Source organism: Choloepus didactylus, chromosome 3 (assembly GCF_015220235.1).
Source record: "Choloepus didactylus isolate mChoDid1 chromosome 3, mChoDid1.pri, whole genome shotgun sequence".
NCBI classification, from domain to species: Eukaryota; Metazoa; Chordata; class Mammalia; order Pilosa; family Megalonychidae; genus Choloepus; species Choloepus didactylus.
The window spans coordinates 123,064,801-123,077,330 of record NC_051309.1 but is presented as its reverse complement, the minus strand read 5'-3'; the positions used below and the strand labels follow the sequence as shown (position 1 = coordinate 123,077,330).

At 39.6% G+C, this 12,530-nt stretch overlaps 1 protein-coding gene across 1 annotated transcript in view; it reads right to left on the bottom strand.

Annotated features, from left to right (window-relative positions):
- The window catches only part of ANK2 (ankyrin 2), a 739,617-nt gene extending 738,866 nt beyond the window's left edge, over window positions 1-751 (bottom strand). Inside the window, exon 1 of the mRNA XM_037830495.1 lies at window positions 679-751. Coding sequence (XP_037686423.1) covers window positions 679-750 — 72 coding nt within the window. The 5' untranslated portion in view covers window position 751. The remainder of the gene's footprint in view (window positions 1-678) is intronic.
- Window positions 752-12,530: the final 11,779 nt, after the last annotated feature.

Sequence of the window (12,530 nt, the reverse complement as noted above, 5' to 3'; positions counted from 1 at the left end):
TATTACCATACAAACAGAAAACATTCCTTACTCAAACAGCCAAAGAAATGTGCATTTACCCCTTGCAGTGTTCGGGGAAACTGTGTCTCTGTGGACGTGGAGAGAGAAGGCACACATGTTTTCTAGCACAGCATGTCTAACACAGGGCTGCAATTGTTGGATGTAGCTTAGCTTGGGAACAATTAAGTAACCTTTTCTCCTATGGGTGGGAAGTGACTGCTTCCAGCAATCCCTTTCAAGATACTCAGAGTATTTGGGTCTGGGGTGCACTTCCCCCTCTGAGGACACCATGGGTTTCTTCTAACAGTAGCTCTGCAGTGGGTCATGTGATGCCTGGGTGTGTGCCTCCGTGATCGGTGGGGGAATGAGTTTTCGAGGTGTGTAAGTGTGTGTATGTGTGTGTGCAGAAGCTACACGTCTAGTTTTGGAAGACGCGTTTGGGTTTTTTTAGGGGTGTGTGTATGTGTATGTGTGTGTGTGCGCGCATTTCTCTGTGGGTGAAGTGAGAGTGAGAAAAAGAGATTGAGATAATGGTCCTGGGCCAGGCAGTGTGGCCAAGTGTGCCAGTGCTGGTCCCACTCCTTGGCCAGCCTCTGTTTGTGGGGGGCGAGGTGCCCGTCCTTGGGGGAGGATGTGACAAGGGGATGAGGGCGCCTCACCCCGCACTCTTGCACCCACCTGACGAATACGCGGCGGGATCGGCGGGGTGGAGGCCCCGCCTTCTGGGGCCGGGGAGGTGGGAGAAGCCATCTTCCTGCTGCTCCGGGTTTCTTCCTCCTGTCACGCCCGTCCCGTGTCTCCCGCGTCTCCCGCGTCTTCTCAGCGCTCGGCCTGCGGCTCGCGTCCCCAAACTGGTCGCGAGGCTCCGCGGCCGCCGCGCCCGGCGGACCCGCCCGGGTCCTCCGCCGCAGAGTGGAAAAGGCGGCTGCCCACCCTTGCTGGCCGGCGGGGAGTCCTGCCCGGATCTCCTCGCCCCTTCCCGCACCCACCTACCTCCCGGCCGGGAGACTCGGGGCCATGGTGTGCCGGGGTCGGGGCGCGACCTTGGCAGTCAGGCTGGGCGGGCGGCGGCCGCGCTCGGCTACCTCTTTCCTGCGCGGCGCTCCGCGCGTGTGACTGAATGTGCAAGTGGCGGGGCTTATTCTAGCGGCGCCGGGAGAAAGGCGGCTGCTTTCCTTGCTACTGCAGCTATCGCAAGGAGAGCGATGAGCTCATGGACAGCTCCCAGAAATATGTCTAGATGCACCACTGGCTGCTGGAGTTAGGGAGGTGGGTGGGGATAAGGAGGCTCCTCGGTGGGCCCTGCCGCATCACAGACAGATTTTCCCTCGGGGGACCCCGGGCCCTTGGGGCACGTTCAGCTCTTCTCTGCCCATCTCCACACTCGCTCTCGGCTGTTTCCATTCATACCAAACACGCGCTTCCTGTTCACTTATTCTCCCCTTGGCACTGGATAGGCACTCACCCACCTCTAGCCTCACCAGGCACATTCTTTGTTCTGTCAGCCACTCCCTATTGATAAGGAGGAATTAATTTATGGAGTGAACGTGGTGTGAAATGCCTCTGCGACTTCAACCCATGTCGGATGTGAGGCTGTCAATGAAGTGCCTTAAATAATATGTTTTTTACAAAGCTTTGGGCAGGGGACCCCAAGATCCAGGTTCTCCCTTCCCACTCTTCTTCAGTATCAGAAAGCACTATGAGAAAGCATCCTCCGTGTAAGTAAGGAAGAGTGGCAGCCCCATCCTCACCAAGCCTGAGAACACCTCTTCTGTGACCTGTGAAGAACTTAGAAGACAGGACCTGACATGCATACCTGTGCCTGTGCAGGGGCCTGAGTCCTGGATCCCAGGCAAATAGAGCCACATTAGCTGAGTGCACATCTCCTGGGAAGACCTGATCATTATCTCCCTTCTTTGGCTCAGCTGCCCTATGGAGGTGGGTATTTTTATGGTTTTTTACAAAAAAGATGACTCTTAAGACAGTAATTGTTCCCTCTCTTATGCATCATCAGTTTTTCTTTTCTTATAGATCTCCATACAAACATAACCCCACTTAAAAAAAAAAAAACTTCCCCTTTACACTTTACCTCCAGCCCTTGTAGCTAGTGTTTCATTTCTCTACACCTCTTCTCAGCAAGATTCTCTAAAAAGTGTAAGTATCTCTAATTCCTCTCCTCACATTCTGTATTGAATCCACACCATGCGGGCTTTCCTCCCCACAGTCCACCAAATTTTCTTCTGACAAGGATCCCAGTGACAGTGACCCCCAAATTGTGAAATCTGATGAGTAATTAATTCTCAGTCCTCATTTGGTTTGATCTCTAAACACAATTTGAAAAAAAATCACTCCCTTCTTCTTGAAAATGTCTTCACTTGGCTTCTTGGAACACCATTCTCTCTTACAATAGTTAATTTCATGTGTCAACTTGCCTAGGTTATGGTGTCCAGTTGTTTGGTCAAGCACTGGCCTGCTTGTTACTATGAGGGTGTTTCATAGATGGGAGTTGTATTTACAATCAATTGATTGCAGATAAAATCAACAAAGGAGATTGCTGTCCTTGGCAATATAAGTTATCTCATCCAATCAACAAGAGATCTCAAAGCCAGAACTAAGGGTTTCAGAGTTCAAAAGATTTTCTATCTCAACTTCAATACTGGCCCTTGTCAGAATTTGCAGCCAGTCAGCTCTTCCTGGGACATCTGAATTAAGGACTCCAACATCAACATTTAGGAGTTTCCAGCATGCAGCCTATACTACAGAGTAGGGGCTTGTCAGCCCTCCCAAACACATGAACCAATTCCTTGTAGTACATCTTCTTTTTGGTTCCGTTTCTCTGAAGAATCATGACTAATAACATCTCTCAATTGTCTTCAAATCTCACTGGTTGCTTCTTCTCAGTCTCCTTTGCTTTTCATTCTCATTTTCCAAACCTCAAAATTTTGGAATGCCAAAGGGTTCTGACCACCCTTTTCTTCTCTGGCCACCCTTTTCTTCTCCATTGTTGATTTCCATGACTTTAAATAGAATCTATATAACAATGAGTCTCAAATGTATATCCCCTCAAGTGCAGATTCCTATTGCCAACTGCCTCATCCTCAGCCTGGATATGTCATAGGAATCTTGAACATACCAAGTCCAAAACTGAGTTCTTTCTAATCTACCTGTGCTAAACGAGCTGTTCTGATATAGCTTTTCCCATATTGCAGTAGCTCAAGACAAAATCCTCAAAGATATTCTAAATTCTTTGCTTGCTCTCATGCCTCACATTCGATCCATCAGCAAATCATGTTGGCTCTACCTACCAACCACTTCTCTCTTTCTGCTACTCTACCTCTAGTCCAAGTGACCATGATCTTTGATGTGCATAATAGCAAAAGTCTCTAACCAGCCTACACTCTTCCAACCTTGCTCCTCACAGTTAGCTTGCAATAGAGCAAAAAGCCAGTCCTCATAGCCCTCCTGTGGCTTCCTACCTCACTCAGAATAAGAATCAAGATCTTTCAATGACCTACTTGGTCCTGTGTAAACCATTCTCCAGTCCTGCCCACCCACCCTTCTGACCTTATTTCCAGCCATGCCTGAACTCACTCCCTGTGGCCATACTGGTCTTGTTTCTGACATCAGGTCCTTTGAACATGCCGATTGTACTCTGATATCAGGTCCTTTGCACATGCAAGTTGCTCATGCTGGAATATACCTCTCCTATATATCTGCATGGATCATTCCCTTCTATGAGGCCTATGTGCCAAAATTACCTTAACAATGAGGCCTTCCCCAGTCATCCTATAAAATAAATACCATCCCTGAGGAGACATTACTACTGACCCGACAGAAATGAAAAAGATCATAAGAGGATACAATGAACAAATATATGCCAATAAATTAGGCAACCTAGAGGAAATGGACCAATTCCTAGAAACACACAAACAGCCAACACTGACCCTAAGAGAAATAGATCTCAAGAGAACAATTACAAGAAAAGAGATTGAATCAGTCATCGAAAACCTCTCAACACATTATGTTAAGCAAAATAAGTCAGACACAAAAGGACAAATATTGTTTGATCTCACTGATATGAACTAATTATTATATGTAAACTCATAGATGTAAAATACAGAATATAGATTACCAGGATATATAATGAGGCTAAAGAATGGGGAGCGGTTGCTTAATATGTGCAGAATGTTTAACTAGTTTGAACTTAAACATTTGGAAATGGACAGAGGTGATGGTAGCACATTATTCTGAGAATAATTAACCATGTGAATGCAGTGGAAAGGGGAAGTTTAGAGTCATGTATGTCACCAGAAGGAAAGCTGAAAGTTAAAACATGGAAATATGTAACGGTGAATCTTGTGGTGGACAATGTCTGTGATTACTGTACAAATATAAAAAAAGTTTTTTCATGAGCTAGAACAAATGTGTGACACTATTGCAAGGAGCTAATAATAGAAGGGTATATGTGAAAAAAATGACCTACTGCAAACTATGGACTATAGTTAGCAGTAATATTTAATACTCTTTCATCAACAGTAATAAATGTACTACATCAATACTAAGGGTCAATAATGGGGGGGTTAGAAGGATGGGAGGATTTGGGTTTTCTTTTTCATTTTTATTTCTTTTCTGGAGTAATGAAAATGTTCTAAAATTGATCATGGGGTTGTACACATAACAATGTGATGATACTGTGAGCCAGTGATTGTACACCTCAGGTGGTTTGTATGGTGTGTGAATATATCTCACTAAAACTGCATTTGAAAAAAAAAACCAAAAACCTCGCAACAAAGAAATGCCCAGGGCCAGATGGATTCACAGGTGTATTCTACCAAACATTCCAAGAAGCATTAAAACCAGTCCTGATCAAACTCTTCCTATAAATTGAAGAGGGAACATTACCTAACTCATTCTATGAGGCCAACATCACCCTAATACCAAAGCCAGATAAAGACACTACAAGAAATAATGAAGTACAGACCAATATCTCTTACAAATATAGATGTAAAAATCCTCCACAAAATACTAGCAAATCAAATCTAACAGCACATTAAAAGAATTTTACACCATGATCAAGTGAGATTTATCCCTGGTATGCAAGGGACTTCAACATAAGAAAATCAATTAATGAAATACACCACATTAACAGAACAAAGAGGAAAAATTGCATGATTATCTCAATTGATGCAGAAAAGACATTTGACAAAGCCCTGCATCCTTATCTGGTAAAAACACTTAGAAAAATAGAAATACAAGGAAAGTTCCTCAACATGATAAAGGGCACACATGAAAAACCAACTGCTAACATCATATTCAATGGTGAAAGACTGAAAGCTTTCCCTCTAAGATCTAGAATAAGGCAAGCATGCCCCACTGTCACCACCATTATTCAACATTGTAGAGGAAGTTCTAGACACATCAATTAGACAAGAAAAAGAAATAAAAGTCATCCAAATTGGAAAGAAAGATGGAAAACAGTTACTGTTTGCAGATGACATGATCCTATATATAGAAAGTCCCCCCAAATCTTCAACAAAGCTATTAGAGTTAATAAATTCAGCAAAGTGGTAGGACACAAGGTCAATATGCAAAAATCTGTAGAGTTTCTATACACTGATAGTGAGGGATATGAGGAGGAAATCAAGAGAAAAAAATCCATTTACAATAGCAACTAAAAGGCAGAAATATCTAGGACTAAATTAATGAAGGATGTAAAGGACTTACACATGGAAAACTATGAACTTTGCTAAAGAAATCAAAGAAGATCTAAATGAAGATCTAAATCAGGGAGGAAATTCCATGTCTGTGGATTGGAAGAACAAATATTGTTAAAATGTCAATTCTACCCAAAACAATTTACGGAATAAACACAATCCCAATCAGAATTCCAACAGCCTTCTTTGCAGAAATGGAAAAGCCAATCATCAAATTTATTTGGAAGGGTAAGGGCCCTGAATAAACAAAACCATTCTGAAAAAGAAGAATGAAATTGGAGGTTCACATTTCCTGAATTTAAAATTTATTACAAAACTAATTTGGACAGGGAATGGAGTGTTTTGGATGTTCTTTTTTATTCTAATTTTTATATTATTTTTTGGAGTAAGGAAAATGTTCAAAGATTGATTGTGGTGATCCATGCACAACTATGAACTGATTGTACACTTTGAAGGATTGTAAGGTAGGTGAATATATCTCAATAAAATTGCATTAAAAAAACTAATTTGGACAAGGCAGCATGGTACTGGCACACAAATAGATAAATAGACCAATGGAAACAAATTGAAAGTTCAGAAACAGAACCTCACATCAATGGCCAATTGATTTTTTTTAATAATTAAATTTGGTTTTATTAAGATATATTCACATACCATACAATCATCCATGGTGTACAATCAACTGTTCACAGTACCATCATATAGTTGTGCATTCATCACCCCAATCTATTTTTGAACATTTTCCTTATGCCAGAAAGAGTAAGAATAAGAATGAAAAATAAAAGTAAAAAAGAACACCCAAATCATCCCCGCATCCCACCCTATTTTTCATTTAGTTTTTGTCCCCATTTTTCTACTCATCCATTCACACACTGGATAAAGGGAGTGCAATCCACAAGGTTTTCATCGTCACACTGTCACCCCTTGTAAGCTACATTGTTATACAATCATCTTCAAGAGTCAAGGCTACTGGGCTGGGTTTTGATAGTTTCAGGAATTTACTTCTAGCTATTCCAATACATTAAAACCTAAAAAGGGTTATCTATATATTACACAAGGATGTTCACCAGAATGACCTCTTGACTCCATTTGAAATCTCTCAAGCAATGAAACTTTATTTCGTTTCATTTCACATCCCCCTTTTGGTCAAGAAGATGTTCTCAATCCCACAATGCTGGGTCCAGATTTATCCCCAGAAGTCATATCCTGAGTTGCCACAGATATCCACACCCCTGGGAGTCAGGTCCCACGTAGGGAGGAGGGCAGCAAGTTCACCTGCTGAGTTTGCTTAGCTAGAGAGAGAGTGGCCAACTGATTTTTAACAAGGCTGCCAAGTATACTCAATTGGAAAAGAACAGTCTCTTCAACAAATAGTGCTGGGAAAACTGAATCGCCATATGCAAAGACTTAAGGGGGATCCTTGTCTCACACCCTATACAAAATTTACACAAAATGTATCAAAGACCTAAATATAAGAACAGGGACAATAAAACTCCTAGAAAAAACTATAGGGAAGCATCTTCAGGATCTTCTGTTAGGTGATGTCTCAGACTTTATACCCAAAGCACAAGCAGCAAAAGAAAAAATAGATAAATATAATTTCAACAAAATGAAAAACTCTTGTGCATCATAGGACTTTATCATGAAAGTGAAAAGACAATGTACTTAATGGGAGAAAATATTTGGAAACCACATATCTGATAAGGTTTAATATCCAGAATACTTAAGGAAATCCTACAATTCCACAATAAAAAGATAACCCATTTTTAAAACAGGCAAAAGATTTGTATAGACTTTTCTCCAAAGAGGACATACAAATGGCCAAAAGCACATGAAAATGTGTGCAACATCATTTGCTACTAGGGAAATGCAAATCAAAACCACAATGAAATATCATTTAACACCTACTAGAGTGGCCATTTAAAAAAATAATAATAAAACCAGAAAACCACAAGTGTTGGAGAGATTGGAGAGGATGTGTAGAAATAGGAACACTTATTCACTGCCGGTGGGAATCAAGAATAGTGCAGCCACTTTGAAAGGCAATTTGGCACAACTTGAAAGGTGAAATCACTGCCCTCCCCTCTACGTGGGATCAGACACCCAGGGGCGTGAATCTCCCTGGCAACGTGGAATATTACTCCCGGGGAGGAATGTAGACCTGGCTTCGTGGGTTGGAGAACATCTTCTTGACCAAAAGGGAGATGTGAAAGGAAATGAAATAAGCTTCAGTGGCAGAGAGATTCCAAAAGGAGCCGAGAGGTCACTCTGGTGGGCACTCCTACGCACAATTTAGACAACCCTTTTTAGGTTCTAATGAATTGGGGTAGCTGGTGGTAGATACCTGAAACTATCAAACTACAACCCAGAACCCATGAATCTCGAAGACAATAGTATAAAAATGTAGCTTATGAGGGGTGACAATGGGATTGGGAAAGCCATAAGGACCACACTCCCCTTTGTCTAGTTTATGGATGGATGAGTAGAAAAATAGGTGAAGGAAACAAACAAACAGACAGACAAAGGCACCCAGTGTTCTTTTTTACTTTAATTGTTCTGTTTCACTTTAATTATTATTCTTGTTATTTTTGTGTGTGTGCTAATGAAGGTGTCAGGGATTGATTTAGGTGATGAATGTACAACTATGTAATGGTACTGCAAACAATCGAATGTATGATTTATTTTGTATGACTGCGTGGTATGTGAATATATCTCAATAAAATGAAGATTTAAAAAAAAAAAGAAAGACAATTTGGCAGTTCCTCAGGAAGCTAAGACTAGAACTGCCATATGATCCAGCAATCCTGTTACTAGGTATATACTCAGAATACCTGAAAGCATGGACGGAAACACACATTTGCACACTGATGTTCATAGCGGAATTATTCACAATTTCCAAAAGATGGAAACAATTCAAGTGTCCATCAAATGATAGATGGATAAACAAAATGTGGTATATGCATATGATAGAGTATTATTCAGTAGTAAGAAGGAATGAATTCCTAAAGCCTGCAATAACATGAATGAACCTTGAGGACATTATGTTGAGTGAAATAAGTCAGATGCAAAAGCACAAATATTGTATGATTTCACTAATATGAGCTAATTATAGTAAGTAAACTCATAGTGTTAAATTCTAGAATATAGGTTATCAGGAGATAGAGTGAGGATAGAGAATGGGAAGTGGATGCTTAATGTGTGCAGAATTTTTAACTAGGTTGAATTTACATGTTTGGAAATGGATAGAGGTGATGGTAGCACATTATGGTGAGTTTAATTAACAGAACTGGATTATGAGTGTGATTGTGGTTTTAAGGGGAAGTTCAGAGATGTGTATGGCACTAGAAGGAAAGCTAAAGGATAAAACATGGGACTATATAACACAGTTAACCCTGTGGTAGTGATTAACATTAACATTCATAAATAACATTCTTCCATGAACTAGAACAAATGTACATCACTATCATAAGAAATTAGTAATAGAGAGGTATGTGGGGAAAATGCACCTTTTGAAAACTGTGAGTTATACTTAGTAATATTATAATATTCTTTCCTCAGCAGTAACAAAGGCACCACACCAATGCTAAGGCTCAAAAATGAGGTGGGGGAGGGGGAACGGGTATGGGAGGTTTTTTTTTTGAGTAGTTCTTAAATTGATGATGGTGATGAATGAACTACTTTGTGATGATACTGTGAACCACTGATTATATACTTTGGGTGGATTGTATGGTATGTGAATATATTTCAATAAAACTGCTTAAAATAAAAATTAAAAACCATGAGATACCATTTCACACCCACTAGAATGGCTGCTATTGAAAGAACAGAAAATTACAAGTGTTGGAGACAATGTGTACAAATAGGAACACTCATTCATCATTGGTGGGAATGTAAAATGGTACAGCCACTATGGAAGACAGCTTGGTGGTTCCTCAGCAAGTGAGATATAGAATTACCATATGACCTGACAATCCACTTCCAGGTATACACCCACAAGATTTGAAAGCAGGGACTTGAAAAGATATTTGTACACCAATGTTCATGGTGGCATTATTCAAAATGGCCAAAGGTAGAAGCAACCCAAGTGTCCATCAGCTGATGTGTGGATAAACAAAATGTGACATATCCATACTATGGAATATTATTCAGCTATAAAAAATCGAAGTTCTGATACCTGTGACAACATGGATGAATTTGAAGACATCATGTTGAGTGAAATAAGCCAGTATGATCTCACTGATATGAAATAATTTGAATAAGCAAACACTTAGAGTCAGAATCTAAAATATAAGTTACCAAGGACAGGGTAGGGGTAGGGATTCAGGAGTTAATGCTTAAATTGTACAGAGTTTCTACCTGGGTTGATTGTAAAACAACACTGTAAATATAATGAACAGCCCCGAATTGTATATGTGAATGCAGTTAAAATGAGAAATTTTAGGTTGTATATATGTTACAAGTATAAAAAATTTAAATAAACATAGGACTGTACAACACAGTGAGCCCTTTGTAAACGATAGACTATAGTTAATAGTTCTATTATAAAATGTTCTTTCATGAATTGTAACAGACGTACCACACTAATGTAAGATGTTTTAATAAAGTGGTATATGGGAATTTTGTATTTTATGCATGATTTTTCTGTAAGCACACAACTTTTATTAAAAAATGTTAATACCATGCCCACCATCCCTATTCCTCTTCCTTTGCTTTATTTACCTCCAGTACATGTCTGATGGTGTTTAAATTGTCTTGTTTGTTTACTGACTCTCACCTACCACTGAAAGGTCAATTCTTTGAGGGCAGTGGCTTGATTTTGTTCACCGTTGTTCTAGACCCTACAACATTTTGGACAGTGCCTGTCTCACAGGTGCTTAATAAGTATTTGTTGAATGAATTAAGAATCTTTGCCAAGGTTACTTATTAGAAAGTTGGGGAGCCATGATTTAAAATCTGGTTCAAATCTCAAAGCCCAGACACTTCCCACTATACCACAGTTTCTCCAATGTGTACATGAAAAATATATTTATGTTCCTATATGAAAAGCTTTCTATGTTGCTATATCATAAACATTTTCTTTTTCTTTGCAAGCATTCCCCCAAGCCATGGTGTTCATAAAGAATCATCTGTGTGGCAGTTTCTGTGGCGGCAATGTAACGCAGTAGTTAAGATGGTAAGCTTGAGGCAGTTACTAGCTGTGTAAACGTAGCATCTAAATTTCAGTTTCCTTATGTTTGAAATGAAAATAATAATATTATTTACTTTACAGGATCATTGTGTCTATTTAATGAGATTAGGTATATAAGTGTAAACACAATGTAAATACTCAATAATGCAGTTATTACCATTTATTTTACATAATGATGTCTACTAAAAAATAGGATGCTGAGGAAAAAAGTGGTTAAAGAATAAACCTTTTATTTCATATCAGAGAATCAAGGGAAACTGAATGAGCTGTGGCTCCCTGTGGCCCTCTGTCATGACTGGACATGTAGAAAATTGAAAATCAGGGTTTTTGGTCTCTCGTGGCTTGGTTATATTTAACTCAAATTAACAAAAAACTAGCATATCAATAAATAGTACTAAGGTTTTAAATAGACAAATAGGTAGATTTAAGTAGATAATTAAAGGTAGATAAAGAGATTGATAGATGTGGACAGGTAGAGATATAATGCAACATCATAGGTAGGAAATATTCCCATTTTTGCTTTCATAATTCCTGGCATCATTTGCCCCAACAGTGAAGAGTGCTCCAGGAAAGGCATCACTTGGGTTTCCCAGGAAACTAGGCAAATGGAGAGTACTGTAGTGGTCTCTATCTGTACTCACTCCTTAACTGGTCTCATCCATGACTTTAAATAGCACCTATATGCTGACAACGCCCTAATCAGATATCTCTGGCCCCCTAGCTTCACCAATGACATTAGTTAGGGTTCTGCAGAGGAACAGAATTGACAGGAGGTGATATATACAATAGTGCTACATGTAATAGAGATATAATATGTATAATATATTAGAGATTTATTATAAGAATTGGCTTACGTACCATGGAGATGGGTAAGTCTGAATTCCATAGGGCAGACTGCAAGTTGGAAACTTGATGAAGTCGAAGTTGAATTCCCAATACACATAGACTGGCTGAAAGAGAGTTAGAAATTCTTCTTTTTGCTGAAATTCTCAGTTCTTGCTTCAAGGCCTCCAACTGATTGGATGAGGAGACTCCTCTTGTTGCTGAAGGCAAGCTCCTTTGTTGATTGTAGATGCAATCAACTGATTAATGATTTAAATCCATCTACAAAATACCGTCACAGTAACAAACAGGACAGTGCTTCCAAGACCAAACGGCAGGATACCATAACCCAGCCAAGGTGACACAAAATTAACTATCACATATGCCAACTGCAACTCTCCATCTCCACCTAGATACATAATAGTTATTTCAGACTACATGTGCACTACCCCTCTGGCTGCCTTCTCCTCTCCAATTAATGACAAGTTTAACCTTCCAGATGATCAGGCCTAGAAACTTGGAGTCATATTTGACTACTTTCTCTCTATCAAATTGGCAGACAAGAGGTTTTAAGTAATGAAAATTTCCCCAGAACTTCAGAAAGGACATCCATGCGTTGTTAGTAGGGATATAAACTGGTACAAACTTTCTGAAGGATATTTTTCTACTATGTACCCAAAGCCTTAAAAATGTAAATACTCCTTGAGTTAAGATATGTTCATGGACATGAACAATAATTTTTCATTGAAGTATTGTTTTTAATGTTAAAAACACAACAAACAAAAACCAAACAATAACAACAACCT